Below are 25278 nucleotides of genomic sequence, written 5' to 3' on the forward strand. Positions count from 1 at the left end.
TTTTTGAACGGTCAGATAAATGTCTCTTATTTTGGTCAATCGTTAAACCATTACCACCTAATCAATTGATTTATTCACACTAGAAAAAAATTAGGTCCGGCTTTAAAAACTTAGTTCGTTTTGTTCTTAGAAAAAATTTCACCCTGTATACGCTTTTTGAAAAGTCTAATATGAATTTTACAAATTAGACAAATAGGCAATTAAAATGGAATATTTATTTTTTCCCCACACGATTACTTAATTTTTTATAAAAAAAACAAATTTGATTATGAATTAAAAGTTTAGTAAAGTGAACGATAGATTTAAAAAAATTAACTTTTATTACAAAAATTATTTTTTTTTTAACAAATATTTAATTTATGTTACCACCCAATCAACTGATTTATTCAAACTAGAAAAAATCAGGTCCGGCTTTAAAAAATTAGCTCGTTTGGGTCTTAGAAAAAATATCACCCTGTATACGCTTTTTGAAAACTCTTATATGAATTTTACAAATTAGACAAATAGACAATTAAAATGGCATATTTATTTTTTCCCACACGATTACTTAATTTTTTATTAGGAAATCAAATTTGTCAAAATCACAATTTTACCATAAAAATAAAAAAAATTAAACAATGTTTTTCTTAAAATTAAAAGTTTCACCATTTTTTTCTATAACACGTCTAGATCTAAAACTCCCCATAACACTTCTCTTTGGACTCTATAGTTTAACATAGACGTGATCAAATTGATAAATTTTAAATTTTTTCACTTCATTTTTGCGATTTAACTTTGCAATTCACGAATCTGCACCTTTTATTTTTAAAAATTCATAACTTTTACGAGAAGAAGACGGAAAGTCTACAACAATTTTAATAATCTTCACAACGGTAAGAGATACCTATGTGCTGTAAAAATTTCAGAAAAAAAAATATTAAAATGGAACAGAGTTGTAGCGAGTTAAACCGTTCATTTTTTTTTTCATTTTTAGGTTAAAATTCCGATTTTGACAAAATTCCCCGTGTGGGGAAAAAATTAATATGCAATTTTTATTGCCTATTTGTCTAATTTGTAAAATTCATATTAAAGTTTTCAAAAAGCGTATACAGGGTGAAATTTTTTCCAAGGCCAAAACGAACTAATTTTCTAAATCCGGGCCTGATTTTTTTCTAGTTTGGATAAATCAGTTGATTGGGTGGTAACATAAATTAAATATTTGTTCAAAAAAAAATAATTTTTGTAATGAAAGGTAATTTTTTTAATTCTATGGTTCACTTTACCAAACTTTTAATTATTCATAGTCAAATTTGATTTTTTTATAAAAAATTAAGTAATCGTGTGGGGAAAAAATAAATATGCCATTTTAATTGCCTATTTATCTTATTTAAAAAAAGTCATATTAGAGTTTTCAAAAAGGGTATACAGGGTGAAATTTTTTCTAAGACACAAACGAACTAATTTTTTAAAGCCGGACCTGATTTTTTTCTAGTTTGAATAAATCAGTTGATTGGGTGGTACCTAACATAAATTAAAATTTGTTTAAAAAAAATTAATTTTTGTAATAAAACTTAACTTATTTAAATCTATGGTTCACTTTACCAAACTTTTAATTCATAGTCAAATTTGACTTTTTTATAATAAATTAAGTAATCATGTGGGGAAAAAAATAAATACGGTATTTTAATTGCATATTTGTCTAATTTGTAAAATTCATATTAGAGTTTTCAAAAAGCGTATAGGTACAGGGTGAAATTTTTTCTAAGACCCAAACGAACTAATTTTTTAAAGCCGGACCTGATTTTTTTTTCTAGTTTGAATAAATCAGTTGATTAGGTGGTAATAGTGTAACGATTGTCCAAAATAAGAGACACGTTGATCTGACCGTTCAAAAATTATGACGAATAAAAATTTCTGTCAAAATGCGAAACTCGCCCTGTATATTATTAAACAATGGGAGCAGACACTTTTTAATGGTCATTTGTTATTCCCCATAGGAGCCTCTATACGAGGTAGGAGTATGTACAGTTCCTCATGACTCACACTGTATGTAGAGAAGCGCATGCCGTATCCACACGGAGCACGGAGCACCAACGTAATGGATACGCACCTTTATACTTAATTAATTTTTGTTGCAGGCCAAGAATAAAGCAATAGTACCCGTTCATTCCCCAAAGCACCTTCCAAAGCGAGAATCAAAATTCTCCCTTAAATCGCCTTTGTCGAGGCGAGAAACCAAAATCCAAATTGAAAATGCCATCAACAGAGAAAAACTTAATAAGGTCCATTCTTTAGACGGAACTCATGTCTAATGTTTTATATTCTAAAAGTAAAGTAATACCCCTTTGTTGACTGTAAAAAAGACCAAAATTTAGAGTTTTAGAATTTGAAAATATGTGAAGGGTACGTTCAGAAACAAAAATGTCATTATTTGCCATTAATCACAGTAATCAAAATTAATTTAAATTAATATTAGTCTAGTAAAATAAAATTACACTACATGTAAATCAAAATGTAAATTCGTACAGGTTGAAACAAATGTTATATCAAAGTTTAGGTGGGTACAAAAGATATTTTCAAGAAAGTATCCAAATCATACAAGGGATCATTGTTTGAATAATTAAAAAGGGGTCATTTTTTCAAAAAAATTACTTTTTTAACTGCTGAGGCCATTCAATTACTAATGAAGGTCTATAGGACTGTTTTCTGCAAAGTTGAAGGATAAATCTCTCACATAAGACTTGCTAAATTAAATTTAACCCCCTATTTATTTAAATAATTATACATAAAACTTTAAAAACAAATTTTCCAAAAATTAGTTTTAGCGTGTTAAATAAGCACTTTAAAATATCTTATTTTACAGGAGAAGTTGCGCTATGCTATCAGTATTAATAAAAAAAAATTGGTCCAAAAATATTTAATATTTTTTGAGATATTGAATTTGTTTATTAAATGTTACTCTGTTTTCAATTGCAAAACGCTATTGTTGCCAAAGAAATATTCACCTGTATTAAATCTTGTTATTTTTATTTTTATGTATATTTTCGATAAATGTATTGATAAATTCAAATTTCAATTAAACTTCCCCCTAAAATGGAATTTGAAAATTATCCAAATTTGTTTATAATTTGTTTTTTTAATAACGTCGTGGGGATTAAATATTTTGAAATGCCGTTTCGATGATTGGGTTCCTGGGAATTTTTTACTAATTAAAAAATTTTTTTGTCTTTTTTCCTCTTCTTTTTTTTTTCTTGGAGTTATATTACTACGGGCCCGTTTAGGGTTAAGTTTCATTAATAATGTCGAATCTCTCGAAGTTGTAGATTCTAGACCTAAAAATGTTAAGATTGGTCTAAAATCACTTAAACAAAATGTGGCTACTTACTGAGTTACTGGCTGAGTGGTGCTTTATTTAAAAATTAAAAAAAAAATACCAAGTACTTTCAAACTATTACATACCCTTATCATACTTGGCAGAAAGTGTGGGTACTATACAGTCTACTAAATTGTGAGAAATAAAAGTTTGTAGCTACTACCAGAGGCGTACGACAGGGGACAGTTAATGGTTGACGCTTCCCAAATTCTACGCCACTCAGAGAATTATTATTTTAGCGAAATTTTTCAATTCTCCAATACTTTCTATGTAAATAATATACTCTTTACTGGTAACGATTAAGTCATTAGTTTTCGAGATATTGGACGTTAAAAATAAAAGGCATAGTTATTTTGATTCATGCATTTATTAATTTTAAACTTCCAATATCTCTCAAACTGATGACTTTATCGATACCAATAAAGTTATTTACATACAAAGTATTGGAGAATCGAAAAATTTCGCTAAAATAGTAATTCGCTCAGTGGCGTAGAATTTGGGAAGGGTCAATCATTCACTATCCCCTGTCGTACGTCTCTGGCACTAGACAGAAACGTTTATTAATCACAATTTAGTAGGGTGTATAATAGCCACACTTTCTGCCAAGTATGATAAGGATACGTCAAATAGTTTTAAAGTACTTGTAACTCAGTATAAACTCCCTGTGTAAACACCCTGTAACTCAGTAAGTAGCCACATTTTATTTAAGAGATTTTAGTTAAATCTTAATATTTTTAGGTCTAGAATCTACAACTCAGAGATTCGACATTCTTACTAAAATTTAACCCTAGAAGGGCCCGTAGTAATATAACTCCAATAAAAAAAAGAAGAAGAAAAATCGACAAAAAAATTTTTTTAATTAGTAAAAAATTCCCAGAAACCCAATTATCGAAACGGCATTTCAAAATACTTAATCCCCGCGACGTTATTAAAAAAACAAATTATAAACAAATTTGAATAATTTTCAAATGCTATTTTAGGGGGGAGTTTAATTGAAATTTGAATTTATCAACACATTTATCGAAAATATACATAAAAATAAAAATAATGAGGTCTCAAGCAGGTAAATATTTCTTTGACAACAACCGCGTTTTTGCAATTGAAAATATAGTAACATTTAATAAACAAATTCAATATCTCAAAAAATATTAAATATTTTTCGACCACCTTTTTTTGCTTAATACTGGTAACATAGCGCAACTTAGTTTGTAAAACATGATATTTTATGGTGCTCATTTAAAACGCTAAAAATATTTTTTTGCAAATTTGTTTTTAAAGTTTTATATACAAGTATTTAAATAAATATGGGGTCAAATTTAATTTAATAAGCCCTTTGTGAAAGATTCACCCTTCAACTTTGTAGAAAAAATCCCATAGATCTTCAATAATAAGTGAATTACCTCAGCAGTTAAAAAAGTTTTTTTTTGCAAAAGACCCCCCTTTAATTATTTAAACAATGATCACCTTGTATGATTTGGATACTTTCTTGAAAATATCTTTTGTACCCACCTAAACTTTGATATAAAATTTGTTTTAACCTGTACGAATTTACATTTTGACTTTTTTAAATTTTATTAGGCTATATAGAGTTTGAAATATATATTACTTAAATACTTAAAGACTACAAATTACTTAAATTTGAAATGTATATTACTTAAATACCAACGCATGTTTACTTTCTTATTTTTTAACAACAACACCTCGTTTGATTGTATACATATAAGTTGTTTCATTCTTTTCCTCCTAGTTTAGGAAAATTTATGGCCTTTGGTGGCTCATAGTCTTTGTTACAGGTTAACTTTTTTCTACTTTATCTTAACTGTTTGCTAGTTAGCTTCTCGTAGGCTCTTTTATATTGATTGTGATACTTATTCTTCTTTAAATGTCATCTCTAAATCGGTGGTTGAATAGCATTATTTCTATTTTTACTGTATCTACCGCTGCTCTGAATATTTCTAGCTAACCATGACACTCTCCTTCTTCCCATGCTATTTTCTCCTCTTATTTTTTCCTGTATTGTCAGATTTAGCAGTCTATTTCGCTGACTTTTTTACTTTGTTTCTTTCTCTTCATTGTGTTTATTATTTCCTATTTTTTCCCATTTCCCGCAATTCTTTCGTGTTCGTTTTCTTCTGTGTCCATGCGATTCTAAGCAACCACATTTAAACACCACATTTCAAATGACTGTAACTTATTTATGTGTTCATGTTTGAATGTCCAGCTTTCAAGTCCATATTGAAGTATCGAAAACATGTAGCATATCTGAGCTCTTAGTGATATATGCCAAAAGGAGATAAAAGCTTGTTTTGAAATTCAAGACGAACTAACGTAGTATAGCCCTAAAAATATACACTGAAATCAGAAATTACCTCAGATTTAGAGGTAGATAAATATCTTTAAAAATAATGTCAGTACTATTATTTTTACTATTACTACTAAGCCTGTTTTTACACTGATTGTTAACCGAGAGTTAAAACAGAACTAGAGCTTCAAATCAGTCAAGCGAATTTAAATAGGAATTTTATGTGAAAAGTGTCAATTTATCAATTAACTGCTAGTTTATATTATCATAGAATTTTTGTGGAAAAATGTGTAACAGCTAATAGAAAAATTTGTAAAAACGAAGATAATACAAAAAACTTATGCATCATTTACTGCAGCCGGACAGGGCCAGAGTTTGTTGTTTAATCACGTTTTCTTGCTTAAAGACAAATTTACAATTCCAGAAAAATCTAGTCACTTATGTAGCACCATTTATACAGAAGAAAAATTCAAGAAGAAAAATTATGTAACTGATTGATAAATGGCGCAATAAAAACATTTTTCTCTTAACCTTCGGATGACCAAGCAGGGGAAATTGTGCCCCCAGCGTATGTTTTTCTGTAATAAATTTTTAACTCATTATTTTTTTATTTGACTTTAATATCATTCTAGATATCCTCATATTTTGAAAGAAAAAAAATTCCCTATATTTTACGAATAAAAAATATATTCTGAAGTTGATGTTTAGTAAAATAGCGTCTATTATGTGTAATTACAAGTAGTTTTACGCTAATGACGCCGACTTTGCAAAGTAACAAGACACTTACTCAACATACACACTACACATGACACTAATACTCATGTTGTGACTGGCTGAATGACAAAGTCCATGCCAAAGAAAAAAATTAAAAATTAAAAAAAAAAACTTTATTTTTTTGTTAGTTGTCATTTTTGACATTTTTGACATTTTTGACCTGTGGTCATTTTCCCCCCCCTTGGTCATCCGTGTAACAAAAAAAGGTTGGTCATCGGAAGGTTAAACAACTGTAGCAAATCTTAAGACGGCTTATTAGATCTTCCCATTGATTTGATAATGTTATTAAAAGGCGAATGAACTGGGTCTAATAAGATATAGTCGGAGAGATAGAATCGGATTTTGTGCGTGATAAGTAATATGGAAAAACTATACGGGGATATGTTGAATTAGTTGTGTACATGACTTTCACCAACGGCCGGAAACCAGAGTGGTGGCCGCGGGTAGTTATAAGGGGTCAAAATCGCGGTTTTTATTTTTTTTTGTGACGCTCATGATCGAGATAGTGCACCAAAATTTGGAAATAAGTAGGTCATGACGTAACTAAACAAAAAATCTCTAGGGGCGGAACGCTGCGTGGCCGACAAAGGGGTGGGTGTAGGGGTGAATATAAAAAATATAAAGGGTTTTTTGCGACGTTCTTGATTGAGATAGTGGACCAAAATTTGGGAATAAGTAGACCATGACATTACTAAGTAAAATCCCCAGAGCCGGAAACCAGAGTGGGGGACGAGGGTAGTTATACGGGGTTATATGTCGCCGTTTTTATTATTTTTTTTGTGACGCTAATGATTGAGTTAGTGCACCAAAATTTGGGAATAAGTAGGTCATGACGTAACTAAGTAAAATATCCAGGGGTAGCACGCTGCGTGGCCGACAAAGGGGTGGGGCAGGGGTGAATACAAAAAATATAAGGGGTTTTTTGCGACGGTCGTGATTGAGAAAGTGCACCAAAATTTGGGAATAAGTAGACCATGACATAAATAAGTAAAATCCTCAGAGCCGGAAACCCGAGGTGGGAGACGAGGGTAGTTATAAGGGGTTATAAGTCGCCGTTTTTATTATTTTTTTTGTGACGCTCATGATTGAGATAGTGCACCAAAATTTGGGAATAAGTAGGTCATGAGGTAACTAAGTACAATCCCCTGGGGTGGAACGCTGCGTGGCCGATAAAGGGGTGGGGGTAGGTGTGAATATAAAAAATATAAGGGGTTTTTGCGACGTGCTAGATTGAGATAGTGCACCTAAATTTGGGAATAAGTAGACCATGACTTAGCTAAGTAAAATCTCCAGAGCCGGAAACCAGAGTTGGGGATGAGGGTAGTTTTAAAGGGTCAAAGTCGCAGTGTGTATTATTTTTTTGTGATCCGGCACAACATTTGTCCCCCACGCAGCGTTCCGCTCCTGGAGATTTTACTTAGTAATGTCATGATCTACTTATTCCCAAATTTTGGTGCACTATCTCGATCACGAACGGCAAAAAAAACCCATATATTTTTATACTCACCCCTGCCTACCACCCCTTTGTACCGCAAGCAGCGTTCCGCCCCTGGAGATTTTACCTAGTTACCTCATGACCTACTTACTCCCAAATTTTGGTGCACTGTCTGCATCATGGGCGCCACAAAAAAAAACGCGACTTTTGCCCCTTATAACTACCCTCGTCGGCCACTCTGGTTTCCGCCTCTGGGGATATCACTTAGTTATGCCATGGTCTACTTATTCCCAAATTTTGGTGCACTATCTCAATCACAAACGTCGCAAAAAACCCCTTACATTTTTTTTATATTCACCCCTGCCCCACCCCTTTGTCGGCCACGCAGCGTTCCACTCCTGGAGATTTTACTTAGTTACGTCATGAGCTACTAATTTCCAAATTTTGATGCACTATCTCGATCATAAGCGTCACAAAAAAAATAATAAAAAACGGGACCTTCCTCCCACACTCTGGTTTCCGGCTCTGGGGATTTTATTTATTTGTCATGGTCTACTTATACCCAAATTTTGGTGCACTATTTCAGTCACGAACGTCGCAAAAAAACCCCTTATATTTTTTATATTCACCCCTACCCCCACCCCTTTGTCGGCCACGCAGCGTTGCGCCCCTAGAAGTTTTACTTAGGTACGTCATGACCTACTTATTCCCAAATTTTGGTGCACTATCTCGACCATGAGCGTCATAAAAAAAATAATAAAAACTGCGACTTTGACACCTTATAACTACCGTCGGCCCCCACTCTGGTTTCCGGCCGTTGGTGAAAGTCATGTACACAACTAATTTAACATATCCCCGTGTAGTTTTCCATATTACTTATCACGCACAAAATCCACTCCCAGCTCTTAGACTAATAAGGAGGTCGCCAATTTTTTTTGTCAAAAGCTGTTCCTATCTAAGAAAGATTGGGGAAAACTGCAGTAGATGAAAGGGGCGTGAACAAGTTTAATGGAAAAATAGAATGTCGAAAGATAGTTTCTTAAGGTGGGTCAAACATGCTTCTAATGCCGTATCGAAACTCGTCGCGAACTAAGTTTGGACGGCACCCTGCAACAACGTACCGAACCTCGTCGCGATCAGGGTGCAATATCTAATGGTTCCACTAGTTGTTGGTAAATCCGTCCGCATTAAAGGAAATGGCCGTCGAAAGGTTCAGGACGAGGTTCACCGTGAAGTCATGTCTGGACTAGTTTCCGAAATTTTCGGCCTTCCACTCATTGTTATTTTGAAATTGAGTGCTTTAAGATAGAGTGAACGGATGAGAATTTTTACTACTAATAGAAAATGATCGAAAAAATGAGATTTTTGGGATCCAAAAATCCCAGATATTATACCAAAATAAAAAACGATGCTTGGAAGGAAATTGGCGCGAAAATGAAAACAACTGCCAATGAATGTAGACAAAAATGACTTGTTTTCTATCTGGTTTTAGGAGGGAGAAAGGATAAATAAAAAAGTACAGGTACAGGAACAGTGGATAATGAATTTTTCAAAGATGTAACTTTTTTAGTATAATTTATTTTGGGTTTAAAGATTTATTACAAAATATAGTAAGGTAATTAGAAATCAAATTTATCGTTATTTATATTATGCTATCCAAAATAGACCAATTCAGAAGCCTTGAAAATAATAAAGATTGGAACCAAATTATAGGAAAAAGAAAAAAATCGGAAAAGGAAGAAAATATAACAAAAATGAAAGGAAAAATAAATTACAAGAGATCTGAGCTCAAGAAGGGAAGGGGTTAATTTTTAAGGGTAAAACACGGTTCCTGCAAAACTTGTGTTTGTCACCAGCTTATTTCACAACTATTTTTCTTTTTATTAACTGAAGAATGCATAAGTATATAAGCTGCTGCAGCAACCGTGATCTGGCAGATACGGTTTTAAGGCAATTAGTGATGGAAGGTCAAACTGTTTGTTACGAAGTACGGAGCGAGGTTCGGTTCGTTGCTTATTTTAAGATCCCATGCAACAACGTCGCGAACTTCTGTTAATCGGTTCAATGTTCGAGACAAGGTTCGATACGGAATTCGAAACATGTCTGTACCCACCTTTAGGTTTCTTATTAACTATACACAAAAGTACAATGAAAAGTGTTTTACGTATATGACATTTTTGCTGTTTTGCTCTTGTACCCTTCAAATCTAAACCACGCCTAATGTAGGTATGTTCTAGGTATTGTCTAAAATCAAAATATTGTTATTTTTATGTGCATGTAGATACTTTAGTTCTTTGTCGATGTGTGTCAAGTTCCAAATAATAAAAATATTTTTGTACTTATAAATTTATGATTGTTTGAGTTTTATGTAATTTTCCTAATAATTATAATATTGTAAAGCACAAAAATAATATTAGAAGGTCATTTATTGTGAAATTCGTTTTTAATAGTTATTTATGTATTAAGAGCGAAAAGTGATACATTATTGCTTGAGAGTAATGCTGGGGCCACAGTAACGTCTAATTCCGTTAATTAACGCATTATTTGCATTACAGAGATGGCAAATAATGCGTTAATTAACGGCATTAGACGTTATTGTGGCCCCAGCATAAGAGTTACCGCTTGACGCGTAGCGGAGAGCGCTAATTACTTGATAGCAATAATGTCACTTTGCGCTTTTAATAAGTACATACAACATTTTTTCTACAATCACTTAATAAAATTAAACTATTTTTAAATCATTAACTTTATTGTAACTATTTTATATCTGTCATTATAGTGTAGGAAACAGAGGTTGAACCTTGCAAAATGGACACAAGTCCGGTTTTATTTTTTTTCCGTTATATCAAGGGGTATTCCAACTTTTTTTGAAAAAATTTCGCCCCGGAACCCCCCTTTTTACCCCTTTAAAGGGGGTAATTTGTGGTTTTTGCGGGACGTAGCCCTTCCTGTACCTTTTACAAAAACAAATTTTTATATAAATATGAAGAGGACTATATTTGCTACGATTTATTTTCCGACAGCATCTGTCTATCATCCACCGTTTAGCGGGGGTGGCGCCCCAAAGTTGACAAGTTTTTAAAAAAGATGTTTTTAAAAAATATATATTTTTCCCTAACTGTAACGGAAATTAAGAAGAAATCCTACGGAGATTATTTGCAAATAAGTGACTGATTTTTTAGTATAGGTTTCACTTAAGGGTAATTGTCCTATTTTTAATTACAGGTTGTTACATTTTAAAAAACCCCTTTTTATACCATCTGAACCGTTTATGCCAGAGTAAAAAGACTTTCAGCGATTACCCATGTACTGGTGCTATTTACAAATTTGTATAATACACCCCCATTTTTTCCCCGGAACCACCCCAAAAAAAGAAGAATTAATAAATAAAGTGATTTTCTTGGAATCCTTCACACACAATGCCCTTTATTAATATGCTTCATATATCATTTTGTGAAAGTTATTATTACCCATGCATGGACACCAAAAGCGATTTCCTAGTGCAACCACTGTAGCCAAAAAAAATAAATAAAATGGGTGTTGAATTTTTTTTTTTTTTGATTTTTGATCCATATGTGCATATGCTTCATCAATAGTGCTTTTCAAAAATATATATGGTTATTGCAACATCCCTGCGGAAACCATCCCTATCCTTGAAAATATACTGCAGAAACTACCCCTATCCCTTGGCGAGGATGTTTTTACGATTTTCTCATTACCTATGCATTCTTTTTAAACAAAACTTATACAAGGTTAAAGACCACTATTTACTCTAAAAATTAGGTCCTATTCATTTTTTTCGTATAAGCAACCGTTACGGCACAGTGGCGCCGTAAACCTCATATATGCTTTGGCGGGCTCCAGTTTTTGTTTTTTTTTTCGTCATCTGTTCGTTTTATTGATAAAGTACTTATGTAAAATAAAACAACACAGTGTAACCTACAAATTATGACCTATGCACATTTTACAATCTTTGCGCCCCAAAGCCACAGTGGTGGCCCAAAATCAATGTTTGCATATTTTCGCCACCTACACGCATTTTATTGCATTAATGCTACCGTAATAGCACAATATTTACCCTTAAGTGGTCGCTAAGCAGTGGCGGATCAAGGGAGGGGTGATCATCCCCATCACCCTCCCTCTCAAACCAAGTGATATTATATTCAAAGATTATAAAATATTCATTTATTTTTATAGAAATACTTATATTATATTATTATTTTTATAAGAATGGCGTACTTTTTATGCTTTACCGACAGTGGAGGATCCAGCATCGTTAAGAGGAGGGAGCCAATTGGCGAAATTTCTATAAAAATAAAAGAATATTTTTATAATCTTTGAATATAATATAAAATTGGAAAGAAATCCTTTGTAAAAGGTATAAAAATTTTTTTTATTAAAAATCCCTTAAAAGGGCTACATCACAACAAAACGTTTTCGATTTTTATAAAAAATCATCATCAGTGTTCGATAAACTAAATGCTAGCTGAGCCACAAAAGAAAAATATTTGGGTAAAAACCCTTTACATAAAATATAGATGCCTTAAAAGTGCATACTTCAGTAAAAAGGCCTGTGATGGTCACATGGCAAACAGGATAATGCCCTAAGGTAAGGTATACAGGTTTCCCAACACGTGGGATCCAAATTGAGTTGATCACATTTCAATGACTTAATGGCAACTCAATTTGGATCCCACGTGTTGGGAAACCTGTATACCTTACCTTAGGGCATTATCCTGTTTGCCATGTGACCATCACAGGCCTTTTTACTGAAGTATGCACTTTTAAGGCATCTATATTTTATGTAAAGGGTTTTTACCCAAATATTTTTCTTTTGTGGCTCAGCTAGCATCCAGTTTATCGAACACTGATGATGATTTTTTATAAAAATCGAAAACGTTTTGTTGTGATGTAGCCCTTTTAAGGGATTTTTAATAAAAAAAAATTTTATACCTTTTACAAAGGATTTCTTTCCAATTTTGTGATTGATGGTATACAGCCAACTACAGGAAAACCTTTTTCTTTTCCTTGTGAATATAATATCACTTGGTTAAAGAGGGGGGAGATGATCACCCCCATCACCCCTCCCTGGATCCGCCACTGCTTAGCGACCACCTAAGGGTAAATATTGTGCTATTAAGGTAGCATTAATGCAATAAAATGCGTGTAGGTGGCGAAAATATGCAAAAATTGAGTTTGGGCCACCACTGTGGCTTTGGGGCGCAAAGATTGTAAAATGTGCATTAGTCATAATTTGTAGGTTACACTGTGTTGTTTTATTTTACATAAGTACTTTATCAATAAAACGAACAGATGACGAAAAAAAAACAAAAACTGGAGCCCGCCAAAGCATATATTAGGTTTACGGCGCCACTCTGCCGTAACGGTTGCTTATATGAAAAAAATGAATATGACCTAATTTTTAGAGTAAATAGTGGTCTTTAACCTTGTATAAGTTTTGTTTAAAAAGAATGCATAGGTAATGAGAAAATCGTAAAAGCATGCTCGCCAAGGGATAGGGGTAGTTTCTGCAGTATATTTTCAAGGATAGGGGTGGTTTCCGCAGGGATGTTGCAATAACTATAAATATTTTTGAAAAGCACTATTGATGAAGCATATGTCCATATGGATCAAAAAGCAAAAAACAAAAAAAAAATCAACCCCCATTTTATTAATTTTTTTTTGCTACAGGGTTTGCACTAGGAAATCGCTTTTGGTGTCCATGCATGGGTAATAATAACGTGCACAAAATGATATATGAAGCATATTAATAAAGGGCATTGTGTGTGAAGGATTCCAAGAAAATCACTTTATTTATTAATTCTTCTTTTTTTTTGGTGGTTCCGGGGAAAAATTGGGGTGCATTATACAAATTTGTAAATAGCACCAGTACATGGGTAATCTCTGAAAGTCTTTTTACTCTGGCATAAACGGTTCAGATGGTATAAAAAGGGGTGTTTTAAAATGTAACACCCTGTAATTAAAAAAGCGAAATTACCCTTAAGTGAAACCTATACCAAAAAATCAATCAATTATTTATGAATAATCGCCGCAGGATTTCTTCTTAATTTCCGTTACAGTTAGGGAAACATATAGTTTTTTTAAAAACATCTTTTTTAAAAACTTGTCAACTTTGGGGCGCCACCCCCGCTAAACGGTGGATGATAGACAGATGCTGTCGGGAAATAAATCGTAGAAAATATAGTCCTCTTCATATTTCTATAAAAGAAATTTTTTGTAAAAGGTACAGGAAGGGCTACGTTCCGCAAAATCCACAAAGTACCCTCTTTAAAGGGGTGAAAAGAGGGATTCCAGGGCGAAATTTTTTCAGAAAAAAATAGTCTTATAATAAGCACCCCCTGATAATCCAGAAAAAAACCTTTCAACCTTTGTTTCCTACACTATTATAATGTCCTAACATTAACTTTTATATCTTTCAGTTTGAATGTTCAATGTGTTTGTATTGTATGGTTGTAGGGTTGCTACGGGCAACGCGCGTAAAATTAAAGTTTACGCGCTAGAGCCGCTAGAGCGATAAAGTGACGGTACTCAGTAAACGTCAACTTTACGTTGGCATTGACAAGCGAAAAAGTCTTCTTTATCAAGTGATTGTAGAAAAAAATTATTATTTTCAATGAAACTATTTTTGTCCCCTTTTCTGTGTAAGTAGGCATATTCAAGACAAATTCTAACAGCGCATAATTGAAATCCTATTTTGCTTTACCTATGTAATGAGATCCTGCATAATTTCGTATTGATGACATTGTATACAATAATAAAATTTCATTGCATATCTGCGTTGGGAAATAGTTATTCATGTATTAAGAGCGAAAAGTGATACATTATTGCTTGAGAGTAAAGCAGGCCACGCACTGAATTTCCGAACGTTCTTAGGCGGTGCGCGATGGCTTATTTATTTCCATGTATAGCAAAATATGCCGATTGCTCTTAGCCGAGCAGATCGCTCTATGCCGATTCAGTGCGCGGCCTGCTTAAGAGTTACCGGTAATTACTCGAAAGCAATAGCTAATGTCACTTTGCGCTTGTAATACATACATTTTTTCTACAATCATTTAATAAAATGGAACTATTTTTAAATCATTAACTTTATTGTAACTATTCTATATCTATTATAATGTCATATCATTAACTTTTATACAGTACGTAAATCGTTCAGCTGGACATAGGGAATATACATTGAGAGAATTGTGGCAACTTCGCGAACCTGTGTTAGCTGAAGCTTCTGTTCGAGTACGAGTTTTTGGTGCAATAAAATGTCCATAAATAAATCAAAAACAAAGTTTATGATTCATGAGTTAATAATTTTACTTTAATTTTTAAAATATTTTTTATTTAAAAACTAATTTCAACACTAAACAGTTTTCCCATTCCCTTAGACCAAAAATATTTACATAGCTACTACATTGTCACATTTATTTGTGTCAGTCGAAATGAGTCGTCAATTTTAAGGTTAATGCCCCTTAATTCTAACAACAATGGTCATCGAGAGAGCTCAGTTGCCACAATTATCTCAATATAATACAATCTATGGATTTATGTATCTAAATATATACAGTGTATGTTCCCTATGTCCAGCTGAACAATTTACGTACTCATATCTTTCAGTTTGAATATTAAATGTGTCTGTCTTGTATGGTTGTACGGTTGCTACGGACGACGAGCATAAAATCAAGCTTTACGCGCTAGAGCGATAAAGTGACGGTCCTCAGTAAACGTCAACTTTTCGTTGCCATTGACAAGCGAAAAAGTCTTCTTTATCAAGTGATTGTAGAAAAAATATTTTATTAATGGAGATGTAACTAATTCGATTTGGGCGTGGACACCAAAAGGGAGAAGGAAAAGAGGAAGGCCGAGAAGAATCTGGAGGAAGGGAATTGAAAAAAAAACTACAGGAAAGAGAGGTCCCTCCAGGTATATTGTTAAACAGAGAAAAATGGCGGTTAGGAGTCGGAAGGCGTCGGAGAATGCTGTAAACCGATAGTGGTATTGACCCTATATATTTGTTGAGCTCTTCGTACTTACTATCACAGGAGGTATTTTTTGTTTTAGTTACTTTGTTTCTTTTTGTGTAGTGCATTTTCGATCTAATTTTCCACCAAAATAGGGTATGTTTGTTATTCCTTTTTTGTTTTCATTTATTATGTCTTTTAAGGCATGTAGGTATTCTGGGCTGAAGATCAGATTTGTTAATTTTTGGTTGGGGACGCGTTGTGATAGGTTTTCGTAGAATATTTGTTTATCTCTTTTTGATGCACTGTTTGATGATGCATATATTCCATTGATCTTGAAGTTGTGTCGACTCCACGTAATAGATACTCTAATATTTCTCTCATTGATCAATATTGATACTCCTTCTTGCGCTCTCTTGTCTCTCTCCACTTCACTGTAAATACGTATAAATTCTCCCATATATTTGCTGCCTTGGATTTTTTCTTTATTTCGGTAAAAACTGTGATATCTGATTTTATTTGTTTTACTTCTGCTATGACGAGGTTTTCCATCCTTCTGCTATGACAATTTGATTATTTTTAAACCTTATTCTTAACATCTTTAGAATATTTAAACCACAGATAAAGCAAAGTATGGTTTTACTTTTCCCTAATTATTGTTACTGATTATTTTTTGTATTCTGTATGTTGAGTATTCCAAGAAGATCAAAAAATTTTGCGGAAAGGTTAAAAAAATAGAAAAAATTATTTAATTTTTTTTTATTGAGTTTAAAATAAATAGACAACTGTCAAAAGTTTTCCAGCTCTTTTGGAGAGGCACTAAAATGAGAATAAATAAAATGCACTAAGAAATTATGTAGATTCTAAAACAATATTATTTGAAATTTCATACTTACGACATAATATTTACGATATAATGACATTTCGAATTTTTATAGTGATTTTTGCTAATGCATGCACAAGGTACCCCAGCAGTTTTCTTATTTATAAGTAGTTTTAGTTACATTCGCTGAAACTTTAAAGAGATTTCTTGCTGATCAAAGGTTTTCACTGCCACAAGACTCATAAATCAGTTGTTTCTAAGTTATAGAGCTTCTGAGCATCTGAATCTCAATAAACACAAATATGGGATTTGATTTTTTTTTGCAGAAAAACATTAAGAAATGAAAGAAGTGAAAGAAGTATATTAAAGTGTGTAAATGTATTTTAATTTCCTTAGCTAAGCGCTTTCGACATAAAAGTCATCTTCAGAGCTAATGCTACAATAAAAAGTTAAAACAATAAGTAAAAAGATGTTCATAGTACAAAGTTTTTTAACTTACGTCAATATATAAAAAGTACCGGCTACTTAGGAATGTATTTTCTTGCATCGCATTAAGAAATTTTTAATTCTGGTCCACTGTACAACTCCGGCTGATGAAAGCTAGTTTTAATTTTTAATTTTTCAATGGTAAAACAATAAGAACAACCACTGGGACGATACATACATATAAAATTTTTGGCATGGTACAGGTTTTACCCAACCATTTTGAAGTGATATGAGCTGGCGACTGACTGACAGTGGTTGATTGTACGTTGGATTTTAAATGTTTCATCTGTCCGGTGTTGACATTTGACAGCTGACATTACAAATGAATGAAATGTTTAAATAATTAGTTTTAAAAGGATAATTGAAAAAATTGATGAACAAAAATTGTACCTTAGATGTCTGTACAATACAATAATAATAATTTAATTGTCTAAAATTATCTACCAGACTGAGGGCCTGGTGGCTCAAGACATAATATGTACAATGTGTCATGACAAAGGGAAGAAGATATTTTGTTTATAATAAAAAAAAGAAGATATGAATAAAATTCAATTTGTTAATTCTGAATGATATTGTTTATTCAAAATTTTCTTTCATCCCTAATATGAAGTATTTAGATCTTAATTGTTTCTTGTTAACAACTTTTGTAGTTGTGCATAAAAGTTTTCGAGATGAAATTGCCCTGTTGTATGAATATTATAATAGTATAATATTTTGCATATTATGTAGAATTATGCAGGTTTGCATAATTCCTGCATACTTCTACATAATATGCAAAATATTATACTATTATAATATTCATACAACAGGGCAATTTCATCTCGAAAACTTTTATGCTCAACTACAAAAGTTGTTGACAAGAAACAATTAAGATCTAAATACTTCATATTAGGGATGAAAGAAAATTTTAAATAAACAATATCATTCAGAATTAACAAATTGAATTTTATTCATATCTTCTTTTTTTTTTATTATAAACAAAATATCTTCTTCCCTTTGTCATGACACATTGTACATATTATGTCTTGAGCCACCAGGCCCTCAGTCTGGTAGATAATTTTAGACAATTAAATTATTATTATTGTATTGTACAGACATTTAAGGTACAATTTTTGTTCATCAATTTTTTCAATTATCCTTTTAAAACTAATTATTTAAAAATTTCATTCATTTGTAATGTCAGCTGTCAAATGTCAACACCGGACAGATGAAACATTTAAAATCCAACGTACAATCAACCACTGTCAGTCAGTCGCCAGCTCATATCACATCAAAATGGTTGGGTAAAACCTGTCTTATGCCAAAAATTTTATATGTATGTATCGTCCCAGTGGTTGTTCTTATTGTTTTACCATTGAAAAATTAAAAATTAAAACTAGCTTTCATCAGCCGGAGTTGTACAGTGGAGCAGAATTAAAAATTTCTTAATGCGATGCAAGAAAATACATTCCTAAGTAGCCGGTACTTTTTATATATTGACGTAAGTTAAAAAACTTTGTACTCTGAACATCTTTTTACTTATTGTTTTAACTTTTTATTGTAGCATTAGCTCTGAAGATGACTTTTATGTCGAAAGCGCTTAGCTAAGGAAATTACATTTACACACTTTAATATACTTCTTCTTTCATTCATTTCAAGTAAAAAACCTATCAGTCTTTCAACATTAAGAAATGATATTGCGATACCATACTCGTGTTTATTAAAATTTAGATGCCGTATATTGAATGTGTGGGATGACATGTTTTCAAATTCATGATTTTGAAAAATGGACTAAAAACCTACACTTTGACTATGTAACTCAGAAAAATTAATTTTTGGGTCTTGGGGCAATGAGAACAACTTAAAGGCATCCAATGATGCTAAGAGTTGAATCTTGTGTCACGTTTCAGGGAGTCATTTTGAACATTTTTTGTATCTTTGGGCCAATTTCAAATTTTATTAGGAGTTCTTTCTGATATAGTTCTGGTCGAATGTTATTGTATTAGATGGTTTTTTAGTAAGTATTAAAGAAATGAAAAATACACATTAAGATGTTTTTTGCATAAAAGCGGCGCCTCCTAGGAAAAAAAACGAAAGAAAGATTTTTATCACAAATTAACACGTTGACGGACAGTGCGTCCAATATATAAGCAAGTGTTGTGATACTATATGTATTATGCAAATTATAATAGGGAAAAATGCAACGTCTATAGACGTTGCGTCACATTACATCAATAGAAATTAGACGTCTATAGACGTTCTCCCCGTCAACGTGTTAATGAAGAATTCACAAATGATTTTTATTTTGAACTACCTCAGTGGTTATTGCTATTACCATTACCATTTGTTGCTTTAAATAAATTAGACCATTACCCACTTGTAACTAACAATGAATATATTCTTAATTGTATGGAAAAAACGAGCAATAACCTCTTGAATCTCATCAATTTTCATTAACATCTTAACCAATTTCAGAGCAATAAATAAATCGTCCATTTGTAGGAAAAACACATTTTTTGGGGAAACGAAGTTTTATCTTTTTTATTATATTTATATGGTATACATGGTTTATATGGTATAAAATATATTACTATTAATCTGCTTCATTTTAGGACTGCTCCTATTCACTATTATAAACATCTTATTCTTTCTGGTTAAGATCATTTTCAGAGTCTTCAGTGTCGATAATTTCTTATTTTGCGTTTCATAAATTATAGCAATATTTTTTTATTTAACACTTGTAAGAAGTCATTTTGTTTTGCTAAAATAAAAAAAAATGATCAAGGTTTTCTACTTCATACCTAATCAAACGCGAATTTCGTAGTTTGAAAATGACATAAAATCAAACTTCTCTTTGAATTATATAACTGAAAAAAAAACAGAAGTTGTAAAAATTTTATCATTGTTTGACGTCAGTTGAATTAAATTTTAGTCCATTAATTAATATAAAAAATTATATCCAGGTGTTATACTAATACAATAACCCAAATGTTTTTTGATCTTTTTGTGATACGCTATAAAATGATTTTCTACAATTTGAATTTGAACCGTCTAATTTTTTTCTGAATTGTAAGAACACGGTTATAACTAATACTACGGATTTTATAACCCACAATTTTCTAAATAAAAAAAATTAAAAGCTGATATACTTATGTGTGCATGATCCATTTCTACATTTTTACCAATAGATAAAATCCAATAGAATTTTGTAGATGTTTTAGTAGTTACATAGATATTTATATTTGAAACAAAACCATTTTTAAGAATTATGTGTAATTTATGTAATGTATTTTATTTTATAAGCAAATAAATATATTATATTTCAGATGTCAAACGAGTTTTTGCTTTCTCTTTAAAATTTTGTAATCCTTACTTATATTACCTTTTCTAAAGGATAATCAGATAGTGTCGGTTAAAGAAAAAGGCCAGAAGCAGAAGTGCAGAGCTATAACATAAAGAAAGCATGCTTTCTGTTAAACAGTTTGTAATCCACCATGGAAAGAACAGAAGCGACCTTTGCGACTCAAACAGTAATTCATAAATAGCTGAATCACCAGAGAAAAGTAGATATATCTATGCTTCATCAACTAAAAGAAGGCTTTTGATAGAGTATGACAAATTGTTGTATGAACTGGAGAAAATGAAGCTAGACGGAAAAGACCTCCACATAATTCAAAAGCTTTATTGGAATTAAAGAAGAACCTTAAAATATTCCAACCATACCATGGTTTTGTCGGTTAAAGAAAAAGACGAGAAGCAGAAGTGCAGAGCTCTAATATATAGTGTTGTAAAATTGTTTTTTTTTTGTAAAGAAATTCAGAAAAAATTAAATTTATATCAACGACCATGAAATGATAGTTTTTCATCACCCTGTATTTTCATCACCAAAATTGTTTAGAATTTATTTTTGCTATTAAGCAAGTATTTCGGGAAAAAGTGAAACGACTAATAAGTGATTCGACGAAATGCACGGGACATGAACAAACATTTCGGTGATTAGAAAGTGGACATCGTTGACGAAAACAAAGACGGCTTTAAGATCCTTTCCGGGAAGGTTTTTAATGTGGTATACAAATTGTATGAGGTTTAGATATTAAAGTAGAAAGTAGGAAATAACTAATTATGATATCGCTTGAAATATGACAAATGGGAAAAGTTCTGTGAAAAAAATATTTGGTTCAGAAGAAATGGGTATGAATGGTTTTGAGAGAGGCGTGTTTTTGATAGAGTGGGAAAGATGAGGTAGGAGGGAGAAGAAATTAGGAGTGAGAATTTGGCGAGAGACGAGAGGTCACTGTGTAATTAACATCGGTGGAAGGCAGACCAGTTTTTTGTTTTAAAAAGTTTAGTAATCAGTGTAGAGTGTGTGTAATAGGCCTTTGCGAGCAGAATCAAGTTGAAACAAAATTGTCGACCGGTTGAAGAGTCAATTTTCCTGGTCCGAGGGAGCTTCCTTTGTTTTGTCTAGAACGAGTAGCTGATTAATATCTTTTTGCACAAGATATCGAACAAGGAAAACTGAGTAACAGAATTCGAGCAAATCCTGTATGATTTTTGGAAGCAGTCGTGACGAGAGGGACTTTTTCGCAACATCCAGAGAGTACGTGTTTGGAAGAATCAAGGACGGCGCAATCCAGAGAACGAGGCAGTGAAGAAACAAAAAGGTCAGTCAAATTATTTGTCGGAATGGAGAAAATTTGTTTATATCAAGCCCATATTTGTTTATTTGTTTATTGAACTTTTCTTTTACGCAGTTAGTCATTTAAAATTTAAGAAATCAAGTCAAAAGAAGAAAAGTAAAATTTACTAAATTTAGTATGAGTAAATAATAAATTAATTAAATAATTTTCTTTGTCAAAACAAGGAGATATTAGAGTTAGAGTTTAATTAATTAAGTAAGAGATTGTTGCAACAAAGTTTAAATTTAATATTTTTAGAATCACATGTACACGGCTTATTTGATAAAAACAATAGATTACATTTATATGATATTGAGTGTTTTCAATTTCCCTGTTTCCACCCTGGAAGAAGTAAGCAATCAGAAATATTAGAAGCCACATATCACAGGTATTGTATACAATACAAAATTAGCCCTGAGAATAAGATTGATTGGAAAATTTAATTTGAATTAATTTTTGTTTTACATATGCAGTAAATAAAATAAATGAATAATTAACTAAAGTAAGAATTTGCTAATCAATCTAATTAAATAGATATAATAGACCATAACAATAGATAGCATGTTTTCTGTTAAACAGTTTGTAATCCACTTTGGAAACAAAAGAGGCGTCCTTTGCGACTCAAACACTAATTTATAAATGCCTGAATCGCCAGAGAAAGTATATCAATGATTCATCGACTAACAGGAGGGTTTTGATAGAGTCCAGTATGAAAAATTGTTGCATGAATTGGAGAAAATGAAGCTAGATGGAAAAGATTTCCACATAATTCATAAACTTTATTGGAGTTAAAGAAGAACCTTAAAATATTCCAACCATACCATGGTTTTGTCATGTCTACATGGCTCTTCAACTTGTACTCTATATGCATAATCAAACAAGCACTAGACAAAATTGGATTAAACAGAATCGGTAACTATGTTAACAATAGTAGTCCTGTCGCCAGGGGGATACAACGGCCTCCTTAATTCAGATGGTCTTACCCAAGTTTTTCTTTTATGTATTTTGACCCGTAGAACACGAATGTTTTGGGTAACAGTTGATCCGGATGTCGATAAGTTTGTTATAAACAAAGAACTTGAGGAATTACATAACAGCGATTTTTCGCAAAACAAAACATTTTTCTGTATTTTTTGGGTGATTCTCAGCAAAAAATGATCTTACAAGTTTTTCCGTAGGATGCATAGTTTCAGAGATAAACGCGGTTGAACTTTCAAAAAATCGAAAAAGTGCAATTTTTGAACCCGAATAACTTTTGATTAAAAAATAAAATAGCAATTCTGCTTACTGCATTTGAAAGCTCAAGTTAAATTCTATCGGTTTTGATTATTTGCATTGCTAAAAATTAAGTTTTTATTTGTTAAACAAAGTCATAAACACATAGTGTTTCCCGTGCCCAATGCATGCGTTTTAATGTACGTAATCTACGTAGAAATTGTCTGTATGCGCGCCCACTCGTTCGATTTCAAATGGGAAATTCATTGAAAACATCATTTAATCACTATGTGTTTATAGCTTTGTTTAACAATAAAAAAATTAATTTTTAGCAATGAAAACTAAGTAGCATAAAAAACTAAGTATTCAAGCTGAAATAACGGGAAATTGATGCATTTTATTACATAAACCTATTAAACATTTGTCAAAGTACTTAAAAATATCTATTAAATGAGCCCCCGAACATGTTGATAGCGTTAAAATTTATGCTCCAAAATTTTTTCAAAAAATGTTATTGTTTTTTTTTAAACCTCCGTTCGTGTTTACGATATCAGGTTCATCTAAAAACTGTTTGAAAGTCAATTCCAAGTGCTATTTAAGCACATTGAAGCTAATCTTTTAAACCCCTTACTTTTTCGAAAATAAAAGGTTAGATGACCCCGGTGCATGGTTCCCACAGCAAATTTAAGATTTAAACGTTTCTATCTCGGTTATTTTTTACCCTATAGAAATTGTAAAGCGGGTAAAATATTTGGCACACAAAAAATTAAAATTTGGTTATATATAATTTTTTACGTATATTGGGTATTTTTGGAGTTATATCAAAAGAATATGAGAATTACAATAATTTTAAAAATTATGATTTTTTTAAATTATATCTTTTTTTCACAAATGTGCATTCTAAACCGGTCAAAATTATCGAATACATTACTTATGCTAATATAAAGAAGTTCTTCTAAGGATTACTATAAATTTTAATTTTTGTGGAAATGGCGTATGTTTTATTTTTCACTTTTTCCTAAAAAATTCAAAACAGTTCTTTTATTTTCATTATCACTTGCTTAATTTTGACGCTATTACCTTGTTCTGAAGCTTATTTGATAGGTATTCCGAAGTACTTTGGCAAATGTTTAGCAGGAATATTTTATACATTGCATTCTTTTCCCGTTATTTAAGCTTGAATACTTAGATTTGAGTACTCGTCGAAAAAAATACACATTCAATTGCCAGTAACTCACTTTGAACTAACATTCGTTTAGTTCTTTATGTAAGGAGTGTGTGCAATTTTTTATTATCTTCAATTTCAGTAACAATAACCTTTCAGTAAAAGCTTATAGTTTTTGATTTATACGTGAAAAACCGATTTAAAACATGCATTTTTTTACGAAAAAATAAAATCTTTGGTCTTTAATAACTCAAAAAGTGTTGATTTATTTTAATAACTTTATATAACAAATTTTGCTTATAACTTGTCCCTCTATCGACTTATGGTATTATTTTTAATAAAATAATTTTCACCCCCGAGAAGGGGTGGCATCCACCCCCAGGGTAAAAGCGCAAGTTGGCATCATATCACCTTTGTTCCTTGAGGTATCCTCTAATTACTCACCAATTTTCAGGAAAATCGATGGAGGTTCAACGAAATCGGAGGTGAAAACCTTCAGTGACTGCACTATAGGTACCTACATTGTTTATAAAAAAAAATAAGTATTTCAGTTAGGTAAAATACCTTAATAAAATGGTCTATTGGTTTTGGTCTCTCCCATAAAAATGTGTTAATTTTGACTATTCCCCATCTATAAGATATCTGTTATGACATTTATTTGGGACTAAGCGATTGCAAAGACCTTAATTGGCAATCCTTTAATTATACATGCAATATTACATAAATCCGATGCAAGTGAAATAAGTTATTACACAATAAAGCTACAGCATTAAAATATTTTTATTCCTTCTAGTCTCTCATAAAATGGTACCGAAGCTGCGCGAACAATTTTAATCGTCGAAATTGATCATCTAAAGAAACAACTAATAAAAGGCAAGGAAGAAAGGTGCCGCTACGACTTATTATAACCCGCAATAAAGGCATTAAAAACAAGTGCTTCTGATGCATACCTGGGCGCACACTTTTATGACAATCAATAAAACCATGGGACGATAGGGTGAGAGAGAAGATACTCTTCATTCTGCGATATGGATTGATCAAGATAAAAGTCAGTGTTGTTTGGAAAAGGTGCATTTTAATTTTACACAGAAAAACATT

At 31.9% G+C, this 25278-nt stretch overlaps 1 protein-coding gene and 1 long non-coding RNA gene across 3 annotated transcripts in view; one reads left to right on the forward strand and one right to left on the reverse strand.

The window, feature by feature from the left end:
- The window catches only part of LOC126881536 (adenylate cyclase type 8), a 1218021-nt gene extending 1215328 nt beyond the window's left edge, over window positions 1-2693 (forward strand). For both annotated transcript variants that reach the window (XM_050645865.1, XM_050645866.1), the window contains exon 25: window positions 2118-2693. In XM_050645865.1, coding sequence (XP_050501822.1) covers window positions 2118-2291 — 174 coding nt within the window. In that variant the 3' untranslated portion in view covers window positions 2292-2693. The remainder of the gene's footprint in view (window positions 1-2117) is intronic.
- A 16341-nt stretch (window positions 2694-19034) lies between these two features.
- Window positions 19035-25278, reverse strand: part of LOC126881545 (uncharacterized) — a 67976-nt gene continuing 61732 nt past the window's right edge. The window contains exon 2 of the long non-coding RNA XR_007696903.1: window positions 19035-19882. This is a non-coding gene — a long non-coding RNA (uncharacterized LOC126881545). The remainder of the gene's footprint in view (window positions 19883-25278) is intronic.

The sequence above is a fragment of the Diabrotica virgifera genome, chromosome 3, assembly GCF_917563875.1.
Source record: "Diabrotica virgifera virgifera chromosome 3, PGI_DIABVI_V3a".
Taxonomy (NCBI): domain Eukaryota; kingdom Metazoa; phylum Arthropoda; class Insecta; order Coleoptera; family Chrysomelidae; genus Diabrotica; species Diabrotica virgifera.